This window comes from Crotalus tigris, unplaced genomic scaffold (genome assembly GCF_016545835.1).
Source record: "Crotalus tigris isolate CLP2741 ecotype Arizona unplaced genomic scaffold, ASM1654583v1 scf7180000020955.813331, whole genome shotgun sequence".
Lineage (NCBI taxonomy): Eukaryota > Metazoa > Chordata > Lepidosauria > Squamata > Viperidae > Crotalus > Crotalus tigris.
The window spans coordinates 791,467-812,471 of NW_024098276.1; the positions used below are offsets into that span (position 1 = coordinate 791,467).

At 38.5% G+C, this 21,005-nt stretch overlaps 1 protein-coding gene across 2 annotated transcripts; it reads right to left on the reverse strand.

The window, feature by feature from the left end:
• Positions 1-3,420: 3,420 nt before the first annotated feature.
• Positions 3,421-20,700, reverse strand: LOC120319756 (tumor necrosis factor alpha-induced protein 2-like). 2 transcript variants are annotated; one of them, XM_039368929.1, is made up of 11 exons: positions 20,046-20,700; positions 17,715-17,829; positions 16,251-16,373; positions 13,772-13,872; positions 13,572-13,670; positions 10,811-10,937; positions 10,005-10,127; positions 7,906-8,061; positions 6,180-6,301; positions 5,253-5,382; positions 3,421-4,814 (listed from the first exon to the last, which is right to left on the reverse strand). In XM_039368929.1, exons 1-11 carry the CDS (start codon positions 20,603-20,605, stop codon positions 4,782-4,784), a joined length of 1,689 nt encoding a protein of 562 aa, XP_039224863.1. In that variant the 5' UTR covers positions 20,606-20,700; the 3' UTR covers positions 3,421-4,781. The 2 variants fall into 2 exon arrangements, with proteins under 2 accessions (XP_039224863.1, XP_039224864.1); XM_039368930.1 differs by lacking the exon at positions 5,253-5,382 and having other exon boundaries at positions 20,046-20,698.
• Positions 20,701-21,005: the final 305 nt, after the last annotated feature.

Below are 21,005 nucleotides of genomic sequence, written 5' to 3' on the forward strand. Positions count from 1 at the left end.
CTAAAGGGAAGGATATTTTTTTTGTGCCAGCATTATTGTGTTGTTCATTATCATCCCTTGCCAACCTCTTTCAAGATTCTGCGGGGAAATGAGAGGTGGAGGAAAATGGCCTTCTCAAAGGCTACACCCAATGGTGAAGTTTCAAAGATTCAGACTAACGCCCCCTCTTTGGTGATGTCTTGTGTTGATTAAAGCCTTTAGTTTAGGTAGATGTTCATTCCATCACCTGTGTATGTTTTATCTGTCATTTCCTCCTAATTTTATTAATTTTTTTCACAGATTATTCAAGTCCCTATGATTCTGAAGAGGTGAAAATCTCTGGATATATCCTTCTTTGTTGATCTTTTTTTACAGTATGATTCAAACAAAAATTATTTTCCTGATAATTAACAGGTACCTTGGCCATTCTGACACCACTTATCTTCAATAGTTGCTTAAAGACGAATGGATCGTAGTTACAGCACAGGTAATTAGATACTGCGTAGCAGCACTAAAGATTCTCTGGAACCTGATGAATAATTCATTATAACCATTTTAAACAACTAATGCACTGAATGCTTTGATATTATTACGCTATTATACTTTAGTAACTAATAGCCATAAGCCTTCACAATTTAAGGACTAATATTGCATTATAGCTTAGGCTGTGATCTTGTTTACAACAGATAAGACTGTCAATGATGACTTCAACAGATTTTATTTGTTTGTTGTTTTATTATAGATTTTCTGACTAGATATTCTGAGCATTTTTAATTGTACTGGTCTTTAACTGTAATAAATATTTGACTGACTCTTCTTTTCAAGGTGGTTAATTTTATATTGGATTTCATTGTTAAGATACCTCAATAACTACATAGGTCCTAAAATATCAGGAAATAATTTTTTAAAAGAATTATATTGAAAGTATACTTAAAGGCCTACTTCAAACATTAATATATTGGACCAAATATAAGAACTACCTTAATATGTGATGACCCAGGGCACAGCACAGAGGCAATGCAGTCAGCTGGCAATTCAAACTGCCCTTTAATTGCTCCAAATTTTCCCCAAATGCTCCCACACACACACCTTCAGCCACCTCTGGCTGCAAGTAGTTTCACATAGTCTGATTAGGAGAGGAATTTACTCAAGGCCATGGAGATAACAAGGAATGACACATAAATCATAAACCTAACAAGTCTGTGTGAATACATGCTTGCCTGAGCAGTTTCAAAAGGGAAGCCAAAATACAGTCTGAGATCTTTGAACATCCAAGCAACATTGTCAGCCAGTCCAATGGTCAGGGTTTCCAGGTTTCCAAGCAGAAGTCACAGAACAAGAGATCAGCCAACAACACACACAAAATTCCAAGGAATTAGCGTTTGTTCCTGACAAATCTCTCCCCACAGCATCTCCTTAAATCTGTCTCCAGGTGTGCCTTGTGGAGAGGGGCAGGATGCTCTCCTCCTGAGTAGTTGAACCTGCCTGCATTGTTCCCTCCTCTCCACTCTCTGTGCTCTAGGATCAGGTGGGGGTGCCCCTTGCCTGAACTCTTGTCTCTCCTGTTCATCCTGTCCCAGTCCTGAAGGGCCCTGGCCTGCCTCGGCCTGCTTCAGGCTCTGACGGAGGCATGATATCGTATGTTCTGCCTAAGGCATTTCAGATTCAAAAACAGAGCCAAAGAATCCTTCTTTGAAGCAAGTTGCTTCAACCTGGTCCACCATAGAGCTGGCTCTACATCCTCTATTACTTTCAACCCTTTTCTTCTTAATAGTTTTCTGTACTCTGGGTTATTTTAAACTATAGCAATGCATTTACAAAAGAGTTTTAAAGAAAATGTTAGTTTCTATGCTATTTAAAAATGTAAAAGGTGGAAATACTTGGCAAAACTAACTTCTGTATCCAAATTCCATTTTATATCTTGATCTGGTTCAGCAGCTAAGCAAGTTTTGAGCCTAGGATTTCACAATTTCTGAACCATTTAGTTAAAAATCTTATGAATTTGCAATGAGAGAGAGCTCTAATCGAGTTTCACCAATTTGGTGCTGTCCTAACATGCTGGGATTATAACTGATATTATCCCTGAACTACTATATGCTGTCCCAACATGTTCATAAATGCTAGGTTGGGGAAGGCTGGAGTAATTTGGGGGAAATTATTAGTTTCTACAGTGAATATATGATTAGAACCCATCAAGAAATGAACCTGAATCAAGTCATTAACTATGAAGGTATTTTTTATTAATAAGGATGACCACCTAGATTTTGAGATTATACATCATACATGGTTCAGTACAATTCTTTTCTTTTTCCTTAATCATTACATCTAACCTGTCTCGATATTCATTCTTTTTCAACAGTCCAACAAGCAAATACAAAATTGCACATGAATTATAAACATACTGTATTCACACATTAATTTTATCTTCTGTTTGGAGAAGACTTTTATGGTAATTCATAGTATTGCCCTGAGATGGGCAAGATTAAGTCAACTGAGGTCAATAGAGCATGCAAAAACCTGTGTAGATTGTAATAAAAAAAAAACTTATAAGAAGACCTTAATCGGGACAAGGTTTTGAGAAAAATACTGGCTTAAAATTTTGACTTGTTTGTAATGGTAAACAGAGGAACGTATTTTACTTGGAAAAAGGGAAAGCACAAATGCTCCAAACATGTGGTCTGTAATCTGCTATGTCCTTGGAAAGAACATAGTCTACCATCTATTTCCTAAAGTATAAAAATATAATATAAATATAAAAATTGTTTGGGAAATCCAAGCCCTGTTCTTTTTGTGAGCCCATACTTCTATTCTCACTCTATCAGTTTTAGTTTTTTTTCTCTTACCATCCCAATTCCAATATATGAAGTATCCATGAGACCGCTGATAGAATAACTACATGGATGTTCTTTCTTGTGGACCACCAATATCTGTCCCTTTGCTTTTAAACATACTCTTTGGACTATAGTTGTATGTGCCTATGTCCTGGAGACAGGACAAACATGAGCTATCTGATAATAATTACACTTTAATGCATATTTGAAAAAATACTTTCATAGAAATGTTATCTTAATTAGAAAAACAATGTCATAGTTAAAAAATAAAGCACACTATACACAGCAACATGCTTGTATTTACTATTGTGTACAGATATTATTAACAGGTATATACAGGTCGTCCTTGATTTACAACAGTTCTCTCAGTAACCGTTTGAAGTTATAACAGCACTGAAAAAAGTGAGTTATGACCATTTTTCACATGAATGGCGGTGACAGCATCCCCATGGTCACGTGTTTTACATTCAGATGCTTGACAACTGACTCACATCTATGACGGATGCAATGTCCCGGGGTCATGTGATCCCCTTTTGCAACCTTCTGACAAGCAAAGTCAATGAGGAAACCAGATTCACTTAATAACCGTGTTACTAATTTAACAATTGCAGCAATTCACTTAACAAATGTGACAAGAAGAGTTGTAAAATGGGACAAAACTCACTTTAACAAATTTCTCAATTAGCAATATAAATTTTGTGTTCATTTGTGGTCATACGTTGAAGACTATCTGTACTATCTTTTTGCCGTTCAAGGCAGAGTGTTCATTTATTTCATCACAATAACCTTGTGAGCTAAGTGAAGCAAGGAGAGAAGTATCTGTACATAAACCATCTTGCAGAAAGTATCCAGTATTTTCTTGCTGCCTCATTTTCCCTTATAAAAACTAGGGGCTAAATCTCCTCCAAGCTACCTCATACAGGTGGTACAGATAGGATGTTCATTTTCTGCTATTTGTTAAAGCATTTGGCTGGAAGAACTTCAGGTGTTCCATGTGGTTTTTCTGGGACACATGGAGTTAAGAAAACAAAGACCTTAGTGGAACTACAGAGGATACAGAGTGAGAAAAGGATTTGTAGACATAGCCTTAGTTAAGAAACAAAATCCAGCTAAAGCTCTCTCATGCTAAACAAAAGACCATATGAAAATCAAATGCAAATTAGGCTTTGCCTATTAGCCCGTCTTTATCAAAAGTCAGTTTTAACTCAGCATTTACAGCTCCTGAAATAAGAGCTGGTGTGGTGTAGCATCACAGAACTGACTAGAGGCTGCATTTAGATTCTTAACTCGGCTATATGAGGCGCAGTGGGTGATTTGGGGCCACTCATTCTCAATTTACAACCAGTCATTTAGTCACTGTTCAAACCTACAAAGGCACTGAAAAAAGTGACTTGCGACTGGTCCTCACACTTACCACCCTCACTGCATCCCCATGGTCACATGATCAAAATTCAGGTACTTGGCAACTGGTAAATATTTATGATGGTTGCAGCATCCATAGTCACATGATCGTCATTTTCAACTTTTCCAGACAACTTCCCACAAGCGAAGTCAATAAGGGAAGCCAGATTTGCTTATTACAGTCATGTGATTCACTTAACAATTGCAGTGATTCATTTAATAACTGTGGCAAAAGCCATAAACTCAGATGTGACTCACTTTGCAACTGCCTTGCTTAGCAACAGAAATTCTGGTCCCAACTGTCGTAAAAAATCGAGGACTACCTGTATTGGGAGGTTACATTCCATCTAGACTTCACTGTTTTTTTCCAGGGCTGAGTACTGAGTTACAGAATTATGCCAGCAGTAGGAATTTATTAAGTACAACTTTTTCCATAAATGAAAACTGCCCCAGTTATCTAAAGGTACCCTGATGCCTGAAAACAGTGATGACTATGACTATGGCAGTATGGCATCTCCACGAATCTTTAGCACACTCATAATGTTTTTAAACTCGGCACTGGATAAGGGCTTAATGTTCAAGATGGCACAAAGATGTTTCTTTCTGTATTGGAAAGAGAAAAAAAACAAAGCATGAGAAATGATAGAGTTAAAGTAGCGAGAAAAATGGTGAGATGAAATGAGAAACAGAAATTTTAGCTTTGCATGCAGTTATAAGGAGGCAGACTGGTGTAGTGGTTAAGGCATCAGATTAGAAACCGGGAGAGAGTGAGTTCTAGTCCCAACATAGGCACAAAACTATCTAGGCGACTTTGGGTCAGTCTTTTTCTGCCAGCTGTAGGAAGAAGGCAATGCAAACTACTTCTGAAAAGCCGGTCATAAGTTGAGGAGTCCCTGTATACCATCCAACTGCAGCAAATTTTGATATATATTGCATAGGATGGTTCAAGAAGACTCCACCTTTTCTTTCTGCTTCTGTCCTGCCTTGGAGTGACAGAAGATACAGTATGTGTGGCTTAAATCAGTGCAGTGGAAATGGTACCCTGATGCCTGAAAACAGGGATGATGATGGTAGCGTGGCATCTCCACGAATCTTTAGCACACTCATAATGCTTTTAAACTCAGCACTGAGTAAGGACTTAATGTTCAAAATAGCACAGAGATGTCTCCATCTGTTTCAAAAGAGAAAACACAAAGCATGAGAAATGAGAGAGCAACGTAGTGAGAAAAACGGTGAGATGAGATGAGAAGCAATAATTTCAGCTTTGGATACAGTTATAAGGAGCCAAACTGGTGTAGTGGTTAAGGCAACAGATGAGAAACCAGGAGACTGTGAGTTCTAGTCCCACCTAGTCCCTATTTAGGTGAACTTGAGTCAGTCTTTTTCTGTCAGCTGTAGGAAGGAGGCAATGGCAAACTACTTTAGAAAAACCCTGCCAAGAAAACTCTGAGAATTGGATATGACTGAATGGAAGAAAAAAAAAACCCATTTGTAAAGGACAACAACAGATATTCAAAGCAAATGGAAACACACTTCAATGTGCCCCTTTCAGTCACAAAAGTAGCACAGGAAAGAAGCATGAATGAAAAAGGAAGAAGCTCAGCAAAAAGTATTCCCCATGGAGAACTCAGTGTTGCTTGTGTTTTCAGGATAGAAGCTGCATTTCTCATTCTATTATTCGTTATACATGGGGACTAATAGAAATTAGCAAAAGGTTTTCACAACAACAACAACCAAGAAAGTCCAATTGACTTTTGGAAAAAAGCACCTTTGGGACAACCATGACCTGGGTGATTGAGAACCTCCATAGATGCAAAAATGGGATTCTGTTGTTTCAAAGGGGATGGTGGGGAATGCATGCATTTTCCACTCTAGTGTAGAAGGTGTTGTTAGTGGCACAAAATCAGAGGAATCAACTGTTATTGGGTTAGTCCTTAAAAGTAAATTCATAAGACTTTTTCCCCTTACTTGATATCAGGATATCTGCTGGCAAGTGCACTGACTTCAATCTTAATAGCATCTGGATCTTGAAGTCTGATGATTTCAGCCAAGCTTGGGAGAACAGACTCCAGCCATGTGGCATTAGACCCCTACCAAAAGAAAATACAATGTTTAAATATTTCATCCTGAAAATTCCTACCAAATATAAATTCTCGCACCCATATACTTCAAAATGCTCAAAATAAGAGATGGGCAAACCAAAGCCTCCATGCCCCAACTTTTTTTTTTTTTTTGCAACCTCCACAAACCACCTTCTCCCTCTTAGCAGCCTTATTGAAAAATAAAGTAACAGTTTTTATACAGGAAGAGATAATTTTGTAATAATGCTTTTATTTGCTTTATCTCTTCTTTTTTCACCATTGTCTTTTTTCTTTTTTGTCTGTTTTTGTTTTTTACTTCTATATTAGTTTGTGTTAATTGTTATGTTCTATTTAAAACTTTCAATAAAATTTATATTAAAAAAAAATAGAAGTACACTTTTTCTTGTAGAAGTACAGGTAGTCCTCGACTTACGACCACAATTGAGTCCCAAAATTCCATTGCTAAGCAAGACGTTAAATGAGTTACATCCAATTTTATGACTTTTTGCCATGGTTATTAAGTAAACCACTGCAGTTGTTAAGGGAATCACAGCAGTTGTTAAGGGAATCTACTTGCCCCATTGACTTTGGTTGTCAGAAGCCAGCTGGGAAGGTTACAAATGGTGATCACATGACCCCGGGACACTGCATCTGTCATAAATACATGCCGGTTGCCAAGTGCCCAAATGCTGATCATGTGACCATTGGAATGCTACAGTGGTCATAAGTGTGAAAATCAGTCACTTTTTTCAGTGCTGCTGTTGCTTTAAAGAGTCATTAAATGAATGGTGGAAAGTCAAGGATTATCTGTAAAAGCAAGACATATATTGAACATCGAATAGGTGAAGCACATACATTTTGCTTTAAATAAAACAATCAAATTTATGAAATTGGAATTTTGTTGTTGTTGTTAATTGCGAAGTCGTGTCCGTCCCACTGTGACTCCATGGACAACGTTCCTCCAAGCCTTCCTGTCCTCTACCATCTTCTGGAGTCCATTTAAGTTCACGCCTACTGCTTCAGTGATTCCATCCAGCCACCTCATTCTCTGTCATCCCATTCTTCTATTGCCCTCAATCTTTCCCAGTGAGTCCTTCCTTCTCATTAGGTGGCCAAAGTACTTGAGTTTCAACTTCAGGATCTGGCCTTCTAAACAGCAGTCGGGGTTGATCTCCTCTAGGACTGACTGGTTTGATTGCCTTGCAGTCCAGGGGACTCGCAGGAGTCTTCTCCAGCACCAGCCTTTCTTATGGTGAAATTAGAATAGGTACCACCCTCTTCAGTGATGTAACCTGACTATGATAATACCCAAAAGCAGAGAATGTTTGCATGCAAAGCATGTACGCTGAACTGAACTGGTGTACAGTTCTTAGGAACTTTTCAGAAGGTCATGTGATTTAAGCTGGAAAGAGAAAAGAGTAGGCTTACTGAAGACTCAAGTCTGTCTATCCCCCTTTACTGCCAAAATATGACTTCACAGTTGGCCACCTGAGTTTAAACCTGTTTCTCCAAATCATCTATTTGTTAAACCACTCTAAAGGGAACATTACTGGATGCCCCAAGGTCAACAAGGCATCCAGACTGGTATTACAGCACTGGAGATGCAGACTTACATTCTCTGTGCAAAATGTGTACAAAATAGAAGCATGACTTTGAATAAGGTCAGACAACTGATTTTGCTTCTCGGGAGATTTGAGTGTGGTGTTCTTCCACATAAGCCTTTGAATATATTTTTGGACTAGGTAGAGGTGAATTCTTTCCATGATAACCTATAACAGAAGAAGCAGAGGTTAATTTTCAGCCTTGATGTCAGCTCCAGATCAATTAGAGGGAAGAAAAAAAATTCTATTGCCAGGGTTATAAAAATGCCATTGAAGGCTTTCCTGATGTACATAATTGGTTTCTCTTAAGACTAAAGTAGTTTCTATGGCCTGGGGAGAGGTGCTCTAGACCGGGGATAGGCAACCTTGGCTTTTATGACTCGTGGACTTCAACTCCCAGAATTCCATGCTGGCTCAGGAATTCTGGGAGTTGAAGTCCATGAGTCATAAAAGAGCCAAGGTTATCCCTGCTATCCCTGCTCTAGACTAATGCTAGGAAACCCTTTTTAATGTATTTCCTTAAAAAAAATCTCTTGGGGCTACATATTATAGGAACTTCAACTTACAACCATTCATTTAGTGACCATTCAAAGTTAAAAAAAATGACTTACAACTGATCCTTGAGCAATATGATTGTTGCAGGATCTCCAGCTATTCTCCAATAAACAATTTCCATCAACTTCATCCAGAGAGACTAATAGTGAGTGGTCCTGGGAGTCACAGTTGTAGTCTACACTACCTAGCAAGAACTATACACTTTCAGATGGGTTTCCAGCACTACCTGGAAATGGTGAGGACTGGAAACTTTGGAATGCATAATATGAAGTCTGCCACCAAGTTACAATCATTGTAGATTATTAATAATTCATACAAAGTTTCAAATCTCCTTTTTGTTATTTCTTACTCAGTATATAAACTGCAGTTCTCATTTTATAATGAAAATCTCATGTAATTGGATTTAAGTCTATTATTCTTTCATCATTTTTTAAAAGTATTGGGATGACTATAATTATGATTGTGAATAATGAGAAATAAACAATAAAACTGCTTATGCTGCTCATCAAACCAGTTCAAAATCCCATTAACCATCAATTTGATGAGCTAGTAAAAGAAAGAGGTGTCGGTAAAACCAGAATGTCTATTAAATCTGATTGAGATCTAATCATGTATTTTGTATATAATTTATTCATGGCAATTTTACATATTTTGTGCATGCATAAAATAGAAATGTAATTTTATACAGGTGTACTTTACAAATGCATAAAGTTATAGACAGGATTTATGTATGCACATATTCTGACTTGTACAGAACAAAATCCTCTATACTGCAGATTTACTGTCTAGAAGGAGGTAAAACAAATAGGTCTTTGCTTAGGAATTTGTGTTGGATTTTGGAAACAAACTGTAGAAGCTAAATCTTATTATTATTCTCTGCCTCATCAGGAGCCTTTCAAGGCCATAAATTCTTGAGATACTTAAACCTCAAGCATATATCCTATATAGAGGCCTTGACTGCTGTGCATTGAAGCAGTGAAGTTTTTTTTAGTACATGGTATTATTTTCACTGCAATGAAGACACAAACCTTGTCATGTCCATGAGCCTTCTGCTGAGTAAATCAATTCATGAATGAGGGCTTAAATGAATGGAAAGACAAGATTTAGAATTGAGCATGGTGTGAATCCTGACAAAAACAAGCCAAAGTCTTCTAGAAGACGAAAAGGAGGCTATTATGTTGGACTTATAGAATGGGACTCCGAGTGACATTAGCAGCCTTGATGTCAGCTCCAGGACAGCTTGACCTGGGAAATCTGGAATGCTGTCATGTTCTTTTAAAATATAGATGGAATAAGATTTAAAAAAAGGAAAAACAATAATTGTCCTAACATTTCGTAATATTTCAAAATCATGTAAAACATGTTTAACAAGGAGGATAGGTGATAATGGAAAAACATGTGCATGCCATGAAAAGTGAAGTTTTTTTAAAACCACATTTAACTCTTATTTGTCCATCTCAAGGTTTAGGTTGCAAGAATTGGCTCACTTCATTTTTAGTACTAAATTTTGAAAAGCATAAAAATGTTTGCACTTGCAGTTCCTTGTATCAACTCACCTGGCGATGAGGCTTTTTAAGCTTCTTGAACAGACAGATACGGGGCTCCATGACTGAAATTATTTCATCCATAATGCCACTGCACGAGGCCCATTTCTTTTCATTAAACTTTTTAAAAAGAGGCTAAGGAACAAATTTTAAAAGTTGTTCAGTTTTTAAAAAAGATATTCCCATAAATCTCATTTCTTTCTTTGAGGAAAAACTTTATTAGATTTTTTTTAAGCACCGTCTAATTCTGCCAGTTTATACATGACTGGTGAAAAAGTACAAACTTTTACTTTGTCCTTTCTCCTTCATAGCTCAAGCTATCACAGAGTGAGGAAGAGGCTCCATTGCTCCCTTAATGCACATTATAATTTATTTATTATAAGTATTTTCATTCAATTTTTCCCACACAGTCTTAAGATGGTTATAGACTTCTTTAATTACCTTTGTTCACTTTCTAAAAATATTTTCCTGGGAGACAATATTTTTCCATGAAGATTAAAGAGCAAGGATAACTATTCCATTATGGAATGAATAGTTTTCTGGGAGGCTGACAGACCTGCGTTTATTCTTCTTAATCCACCCCCATGCCCCCCACCCCTGCTGTTGCCTTCCAGTGGAAGAGAAAACTATCATAAAATGTTGATTTTTGAAGTACAGTTGGATGAAGGTGCTTTTCCATCCTTAGAACTCCAGAGAAAGTCATCCATTTACCTTCACTGAATGGAGAAGGCAAGTTTCATCTTATGCTTTGCCTCAGGCAGCAAAGGATCTTGAATGAGCTCTGTAAGTAGCTTTATAGTAAATATCTGTAAGAATACCTGTAACTCTTGAAACAAGGGTTGAAGGAACACACTAAACCCAGTGTTCTGAAGGTCATCAAGTAGGGAAAAGATTTTTGTTTTTACAACACTCTCAGCTGAATCTGTGTTCTTCACGGTATAGGTCCTGAAAATCCAATTAAAAATGAATTAAAGGTATTGTTCTTCAGCTATTTTAAAACATCAGTTCTTTTTGCTTACAGCAGCTTACAACATCCATTGAATACAATGCTATGCAATTCTTAACCAAAAAGTATGCATAATAAAAGAATAATAACAGCAACAACATAATGGTTGCTAATAATAATGCAATCTATTCAATTTAGATGTTGCCCAACTCCAGGCAACTCTGAATAAAGATCTGCATAAATTGTACATGTGTAGCATGTCTCAAAAGAAAGCAACACCTAGCTAATGTCTGTGCTTGGGAACTAAGCAGAACTAAATCTAGTTAGCACTTTGAGAGTAAACCTCCAGGGATTCTCAGGGTTATAAGATAAGTTGACTGGCAAATTAAAATAAAATCCAGAACAGAACAATGGCAAATCATTTCCATACTGCTATAAAATACAGATGAGGCCATGAAGTCATTACAATTGGAAGCTCAACTTGAAGGAAACATTCCTTTTAGCATTAAATGAAGATGTTTATAATGAGTATTTGAAGCTTTCCGAATCCTGGCTTTTGGCTAAAAGACCTGGGCTGCACAATGAAGACCACAATTCATCAGCAACAAATAGATATGTATTTATAGAACTTATATGGCCACCCATCTCATGCAACAATCCTAGGCAGCTCACTTTTTCCATATCTCTGTTGCTATTTGGCTTTCTGCAGTCCAGATTTAGTAGTCCTGCATTAGTATTACTATATTCAGAGTTGCCTGGACTCAGAGATGGGCAACAAATAAATTTGATAAATAAATAAAAAATATTATAAAGGGCTATAACAGTGATGGCGAATCTTTTAGAGACCGAGTGCCCAAAAACTGGCTCTGCCCCCTGCCCTGCCCCCACCCTACCTGCCCACAGGGCCACACACTGCCTCCAGGCCCACTGCAGATCGCCCAGGCAGCCCAGCAGTGCCATGGCGGCCACGCCCTCTGCCCGCGCCCTGCAGCATCACCTGTGTGGGATGCGGCTTAATGGCAGAGTCTTGTCTATGCTGCCTGGCTGCCATCTCCTTGGCTGCGCTGCTCCGTGTGGACCACGCTCGGGGGCGACTCTCCTCCAAAGGGGCTGCTGGTGAGCAGGGGGTCACGGGGGGGAGGCGAGGCTGGGGCAACGGCATGTGTGCCCACAGAGAGGGCTCTGAGTGCCACCTCTTGCATGTGTGCCATAGGTTCGCCACCATTGGGATATAATATCAGAAAGCATTACATACTTTCATTTAGGTTATTATGAGTATATATAAAAGTAGATATATCTGTTGGTGACAGTTTCATGTTACCCTTCACTGAATGGGGTCCTGGAAGAATTAAACATTGTGCAACCATTTCTACAGATGTAATCCATGAGGAAATAATTATTCTGATGGACAACAAGAATGCATGGTGGAAACCAAGTGAGAGCATTTAGAAAAAAACATTTGGCCTTTTGGAGACACAAAAATTAATGAGAACAGTATCTGCTTAGAAATGTATCTTTTTGTTCTGAATAAATGGTTTAAGTGTATTCATATCTACACTTGGAAAAAATGAATCATAAATCCTGATTGATTTAATTGTTTATGATGAATAACTAAAAGAATTAGTAAAGGATACATGGATGAGACCAGACTGTTTCATAGGTAATTTTCTGATATCAAGGTATGTTTTGGAAAAAAAATGGACATGGAAGGGGGGGGGAAATGAAAGGTACTAGAGCAGGGGTGTCAAACTGGAGGCCATTGGGCCGGATGTATCATGTGCAGGCCATACCCACCCCACATTGCAAAGGCAAAAAATGTTGTGATACGTCACCTGACACGATCGAGTTTGACACCAGTGAATTAAGGGGAAAGTAGAATGATTGTAAATACTGTTTGAAAAAAGTATAAGATGAATCTCCTAAGAAAATAGGTGGAAAATGGATGTAAGAAAAGGTGGGGATGAGGAATTTGTTTGGAAGGGAACAAAAGAATTACATTATGAACTGCTATGGAAATGTGTAGTTATATGCTAATGAGAAATATGAAAAAGAATGCTTGGGGCAGTGGTGGCGAACCTATGGCATGGGTGCCAGAGATGGCACTCGGAACCCTCTCTGTGGACACATGTGCCGTTGCCCCAGCCTTGCCTCCCCCCACAACCCCCTCTCCAGCAGCCCCCTTGAAGGAGAGTCGCCCTCGAGTGTGGCCCACACGGAGCAGCGCAACCAAGGTCGTGGCAGCCAGGCAGCGTAGACAAGACTCTACCCTCACACCCCATCATGCAGTTGATGCTGCAGGGAGCGGGCAGAGGGTGTGGTCGCCACAGCCTGCTGGGCTGCCTGAGCGATTTGAGGCAGGCCCTGGAGGTGGTGAGTGGTCCTGTGGGCAGGTGGGGCGGGGGGACAGAGTGGGGGTGGGTAGGAGGGTGGAGCGGGGGCGGGGCCAGTTTTTGGGCACTCGGTCTCTAAAAGGTTCGCCATCACTGGCTTGGGGTAATGATGCAGTGAAAGAGATTATGGATAAGGAAAAAAATGAGAAGGTTCAAAATGAAACATTTTGCACAGTCCTACTATATTTCTTGGTTTTCTAATACATATGTAAGAAATTTGTAGTGCTATCATTCTGTTCTTACCGGAAATTCTCGAAATTGTTAATGTTTGCAATGATTATTGCTTCAAAATATCGATTGTGTTTATTTTCTTTAATGAATATCTCTAGTTTTTTCTTGTAGCTAGAGAGATCACAAAAATGAAAACAATCATTAGTAACTTTACACTGGTATCCAGGCATACCATGATATGAAATCACTTTCCCAACAATTTGCTATCTTACCTTTGCAGAAAAGTCAAGAGTTCTGTCAAAAGCAAGGCTGATATTTGGTGGCCCAACCCTGGACTGATATCCTCAGCATGCTTTTGTGCTCCATAGACAGCCTAAAACATCCATCCCCCACAAAATCAAATAATTAGTACTTTAACTTTTTAATACACAACTCTCCCATTCTACAAGCAAAATCACAAATGTAAACATTCCCTCCAACAGGAAACCAAAAAGATTTATTAGTAAGCAAAATGGGATAATCCCGAAGCACAGAAAGAAATGCATACCATTTAAAAATTAAATAATAAAAAATAAAAAAATAAAATAAAATAATAATAACAACCACCACCAATATCAAACATCCAGATCTGCCTATCCCAGGTCCTTGGTAAGGATTCGATAGGTAGACAAAAATGCCAAATCCAGCCTGAAAAGCTGGCTGACTGTGCGATGATCAATAATAAAAATAATTTCAGAAACAAATAGACTTAGGACTTCTGTTTCTGACCTTCAAATTTATTTTGACCATGTTTTTCAACCTACTCTTCTATGGCCCATTTCCATCTGATTAGTACTACAAGCTTCCTCTTCCAGGCTGACTGAAACCAGGAAATTCCTAAGGACATTAAAGTGACAATGGATTTTTTGTGACAGTGTCCACACTTCTATTCCAAAATGACAAGGTTTCCCAGTCTTGTAATTAAGTACTTCCTGCTTATGTTATAAGCTGAACTCTGTGACTCCACTCCAGTAGTCAGGAATGTTGAGGATGTGTTTCAGCACACTTTCAAATGAAAAACAGAATAACCTTAATATGGAAACTTTGAAACTGGAATTTTGGAATTTGCACTGGTTTTCTATGTTTTAGTGCATATTGTTTAATATTTAAAGCAGATTTTGGAGCTGAAACTTTTCTTTCTTTAAACCTGCCAAGTTAAACTTGCCAAGTTAACTTGGCAGGTTTAAAGAAATAGGATGTGGTTTGTTCCTCTGTGGAACTGATGCAAAATGGTGAAATCCCCAACTGGCTGAAGTTCTACAGAATCTGTAGAGGAAGGTAAAGCAGGAAGCAGGTGGTGAAGATCACAGCTTAGGTGGAGGAAGCTTGCAGTGTTTTTGGAACGTTTTTAGGAAGAAAAAAAGGCAAAAAGCAGCCAAAGTAAAGAGTCAATCAAAAATTCTAAATCAGAAAGGATGGGATTGGCAAGCTAGACATGAATGGATAAAAATAAGAGTATTATGGACAAGAATCCAGTTGGCATGTCATCACTGCTGGGCATTTGATGCATGTCATCACTTTTTGATCTCAGCCCAGGTTCTCTACCTTATGTATCTGCATTTACAACTAATCTCATGGGCAGCCTAGTCAGGATTGGTCCCTTAACTGGAAATCTACATTTCAGTAATTTGCTTGGATGCTTGCTAAAAGAAAACTCTAATATAGAGAAAAAATAATTATTTCTTGTCAGTGAAACTTCACTGTATCAATGTAATCTGCTTGCTTCTAGTAAAACAGACCAAATCTATTTTAGTTTTTTTATCTTTAATTTTCATTCTCGCATAAAATGGGGAAAATTATGAATAGGGGACTTCCCAGTGTCTATAGGTCTATGTAGTGCTTTTTTTGGGGGGGGAGGAATTGTATGAGAATGTGAGTGTCAGAAGAATAGGGTTCAAATCATAGAAAAAACTGGATTTAAAATGGTCCTAATCAAACCCATGGATAAGAACATCTGGAATCTGTTTGCACAATTCTGAATAATAAATCAACCTAAGAGTTTATTAGGCAGTCCAAAGATCTGGAATGAGATGGTTGAATGAGGGAATATTGTAAATGTACCAATGACCTTAATAGTGATTAGGAAGTTCTACATCAAGCCATCCACCATTTTCAAAGTTGCTATAGTCAGGGTAGAAACAAAAATAGTTTTGCTTTCCATTTTTTGTCCTGGCATATATTTTGGCGCAGCAGTTAGAGTGCAGTACTGCAGGCCACTTTAGCTGACTGTGTTCAGCAGGTCAGCGGTTCAAATCTCACCGGCTCAAGGTTGACTCAGCCTTCCATCCTTCCGGGTAGGTAAAATGAGGACCCAGATTGTTGGGGGCAATGTAAATATATATATACATTGCTTACTGGTGTACACCGCTTAGAGAGTGCTTGCACTTAAAGCGGTATATAAGTCTCATAAATAAATAAATAAATAAATTTTCTTTTTAATTCTCCACTGAGATTAGTTGAAAATTACTCTGCCAGACTCAACTATAATAGTGTGCCAGAACTGGGAATGGGCTGGTGGGGAAAAAAAAAGAAAAAAAAAATCCAGTGGAACTAAGATTGCTCTGAATGTCTAGGAATGCCTTGAGACTCTTCCACTATCAGGGTAGATCTATAATTTTAGATCTTTCCAAATGAATACTGTGGTCTTCTGGAACAAATTTTCAGGAGCTGACTGCACAATACATACATAAACATAAAATACATGCTATTTACCTTTATAGCATCTATTGATAATTCACTATGAAAATAATCATCCAATATCTCTGGTGCTGTCCCTTGCATCCATTTCTTGACTTCAATTTCCAAAGATTTGTCCAACCAACATCTAACAGAATCCTTTGTAAGATAAGAAGAAAAGACCAAATATACAATTAGCAGCTATCTCTCTAGAAATGCACATATTTAAATCTAATGTGCTCTTAAAATGACTGAATAGCAGCTCTGCTGCATGCTATGCTACAATTCCTCCATTAAATGAAAAAGTGTACATAAACAAGGATTTTGAATACTGGGCTTCATACACAACTGAGCTATGTAGGGGTTATAGAATGAAAGCTAATAAAGAGCCAAAACGGTCCATCTGCAATAAAGTGTCTTCTGGAAAGTCCCACATACAACAGTGGTTCCCTTTCTGACTCTGGTAATAGCAGCACCTATAAATATTTAGGAATACATATTAACTTTTCTGTAATAGCCCTTGGCTTCCTGCTGTGGTCTGCTGGGAACATGTGAGTGGAAGAAGGACAGAAATCAGCACTAGGGAGCCCTTACCCAATTCCGGGCTCTGGCATCTACAGAGTCTGGGACTGCAAGGAGCAGAAACATCTTTGCATCTACATTCCAAATTGTAAACTGCCCACGAACAATGAGAAAAGACCTGATAATTGTATCAAAACAGGAATTGCTTGGTGAAGATGGAGTTCCTCTTTTTTCCATTGTATTAGCAGTGCAGTAGTTGGGGAAACCTGGGCTGGTTTACCACATCATTCTAAGCTAAAGTTTGTTTTAACAATGCCTTATTAAATAACCCATAATAGCTGTAATGAAATGTGGGAATTAATCTGAAAAACGAGAGAGGGGAAGAGATGCTGCTTAGGGAACAATCAGATAAAGGGGGGAGTAGTCCACAACCGAGCAATGGGCAGAGAAATAAACTTAGAAAGGATCTGCTTTAATTAATCAGTTGGTAAAAAGAGACAGCGGGAGATTTGTACTTTTAGACTTGCAAGATTCCATTAATGTCTCCTTGTAATAAAATAAGATTAGCTCACCTTGATGCATTTTTTGTTTTGTCCATTTGGGAAGCTGACAGTAGCTTACAAGTAGCTTACAAACCACAGTGGTTTTGTTCACATATCACATTAAATCAAAGCTAAAGAAACCAAACTATGGCTTCAGTACATGGGCATGGGGGGGGGAAGAATCCAAAAAGACAACATGGTGGGTGTGAATACAGAATCCAAGCTTTGTTGGGGTTTGATCACAAGATTGCACCTGCTATCTTGATTTTTTTTTTTTACCTCAGATGAGTGAGATGTGAGAACTCAATCACTTTGAAAAGTGACAAGTTGTATCTACAACTAAAGCACAAATATGGTACATTACATTACACAAATTCTTACATGAATATAACAAACTATGCAAAGCTATGGAGTAAAAAATAACTAGAATTCTTACCACTTCATGAATCAAATAAGTCTGTTCAAGCCGTTTAATCTGTCCCAACGGCAACAAGTTCCCAAGACTAGCTTCATCCAACTCTTTAACTAAAACACTGTGGTTTTTAATGTCCCTGAAATAGCCAAAAAGTATCTCATCAGCTGGTAACATATTCTTTCCTCATTGTTTTATTCAATTTCCCCAAAATTTCTCAATATAAAGCAGATGTGAAAGTAGGCTATCTGCCACAGAATGCTTGGATTCAAATGTGAAAACCACCCATATTGTATGACCAACATTTCAAATTTGACTTTTAAAGACTCCTCCTCTTCAAAAAATAATCGATACTGGCAACCTTTATAGGGACAATCCAAGCTACTGAAACAGGTGGGAAATACATTTGAAATAAACCTTTTAAAAGAAGGCTAGATGAACCCACCTTGCAATAGGCAAGAAATATAAAAAGCACTGGAGTTGAATTAATGGGGAGAACTGAGGACAATTGTTCAAAGTTCATTGAAAACAGATACTGCTTTTGAATATCCATATCCGGTCATTGTTCTATTTCCTCAAACAGTAATTGAGGGCAGCTTACATTTAGGTATTTTCAAGACTGCCTTTTATGTTACAGCCAAACTTCTTGATAATCCCCATAAGAATCTAAATAGACATAACAACGGTCTCCATTATTGAACAGATTCAACCGTATAACAGTCTAACAGGTAACAATGAAAGATGCATTCTTAATCCTACTCTGATCAACACAGGGCTGCTTTAAACCAGCTTAAACTATTTGTTTATCTACCTCAGCATTATTTTCTAGGGCAGTGGTGGCGAACCTATGACACACGTGCCAGAGGTGGCACTCAGAGCCCTCTCTGTGGGCACGTGCGCCATGTCCCGGAGATGGCAACCATCCCTCTTCAACCAGCCGCCTGCTAACTCACTGAGGTCCCACATGGCTGGATGCATCCCAGCACCCATGTGCTCGCTGTGTGCAGGGGCTGATGGTGTCAGGCAGCAGCTGCCTCGCCCCTGCCTCACCTTGCCCTGGACAATGGCACCCCTGCCCTGCTTCGCCTTGCCTCACCCCGCAGGATGAGCCTCCTGCCCATTGCCCCACCTGCCAGAGACCCCCTGGATCTCCTCTAACCCTGCCCAGCCCCCACATCGAGCAACATCGAGGTGATCACGCCCACCTTGGCCACACCCACCCAATCTGTCATGACCACCACAGTCACACCCACCCATTGGGCCACGCCCACCTGACAATAAATAAGTGGGTTTTGGGTTGCAGTTTGGGCACTCAGTCTCTAAAAGGTTCGCCATCACTGTTCTAGGGATATAAGATTTTGTTGATTTCAACTCCAGTAATATTCGTGGGTTTTTTCAATCATAAGCCTATTATAATTTGTTTTTGTATCTGTTTGTACATTCCTTAAAAATTTGCATGAAAAATGGTATAGATTTTCAGAAGAACACATTTTCAAATTTCCCTGTCAATGTGCATTTTGACAATTTCCTTTAAGGCCTATTTTTAACTGATGGAATTTTCTCTTCATGCTTCCATTTTTGTACTCATTTTTAATAGGAAACTCAAAATTGAGGGCCAATTACTTTCCAAATCAAGAGGTTACTGGATAAATTTCTGGCATGATTCAAGACGTTGGTTATGACCTATGAAACCCTACATGGTGTAGGGCCTGATTACTTGACTACTTATTTTCCGTGACATCATACTAACTAGTTCATCCAACAAGCTTTGGTGGACTCCAAGTCACTTCAGTTAAACAATGTGATCTAACAGGATCACAGAAGTCTATCTCCTCTGGAGTGATGCCTGCATCTGGGATGAGATTCCCTAGAATATTTATGCTGGCATTCTAGAAAGCCTTAATAACCTGTTATCCTAGGCGTTAGAGGTTAGTTAGTTGGACCCCTGCTAAATTATATATAATTATACTTAATCAGACCCACCATCAGCTTTTGTTTCCTCTTTTATTTTTTATAATTATATTCTGTTATGTTTTATTATTATATCTTTATTAAGAGCGCAGTGGTTAGAATACAGTATTGCAGGCTAATTCTGCTGAGTGCCAGCAGTTTGATTCTCAATGGCTCAAGGCTGACTCAGCCTTCCATCCTTCCGAACTTGGTAAAATGAGGACCCCGATTGTTGGGAGCAATATGCTGACTCTGTAAACCACTTAGAGAGGGCTGTAAAGCACTGTGAAGCAGTATATAAGTCTAAGTGCTATTGCTACTGAATGCCAGTTTTATTGTACCTTGCCTGGAATTGATTGGTGTCTAAATTGGTAAAACCCAGATAAAGCATAAATCATTACTTACTTTGGATATAAATTTTGCACCCAGCTGAGAAGAAGGTAAATGTCTTCTTTGCTCAATTCAAACTCAGCAAACATCTCCATCTGAGATGAAAAGTAATGGTGGTAGTACTTGGCATAAGTGTTGCACACCTGAAAATGCTCAGGGTAATGGTGTTTAATATGCTGCACCACTGTAATCATGTCATCCTTCATAGTCTTACCCATATGCAAGAAATTGTTAGCAATGGTAGAGAGGTCCTTGTTATCAACCAAAGGAGGCGCTTTCATTCGTTCTTCTATGGATTTCTGAATAGCATTCCTCCATTCCTCTTTCCATGTTCTGAGCTGTGAATGAATAGATCTCTCCTCCTCCTCCTCCTCCTCCTCCTCTACCCAGTTAATTATTGCTTTCACTGCATTATTCAGCAACTGTGGCTGTGCTGATGCTATGCTGATAGATGACTGTATGATGCGGAGGACCTCTTGATATAAAAGTTCTAATAAATCCTTAATTTCAGTCTGATTGCCTAGTGTTTCGTCATCATTTCTGCTGTCTAGATTGCTGTTGGATTGTTTTTGCATGATAATGAGATGTTGGCTGGCTTCATAAAAATGTTGGCTCTTAATCAGCTTTTTGATTTGGTCAACTGGCAAAACAAAGTAGAAACACTATGGTAATATCATGTGAGTGATAGGTTACTAATTCATTCAAGTTATATTTCCCCAATTTCAAGTTAAATGTACTCAGAGCAGTTCATAGTCTAAAAGTGTATGTAGTGTTTTTTTCCAAGGAGATAACAAATTTAGAAGCACGAAGCTGAAAACACCAGCCTGAAGATGACGAATGAGACTTCGTCAAAACGTCGCCAAGACACTTCCAATTTGATGCAGGAGAAAATAATAAGAAAAGAATAACCAAAGACCACATACAAACACCCACGAAAACCTCAGAAAACATATACATACATACATACATATTAAA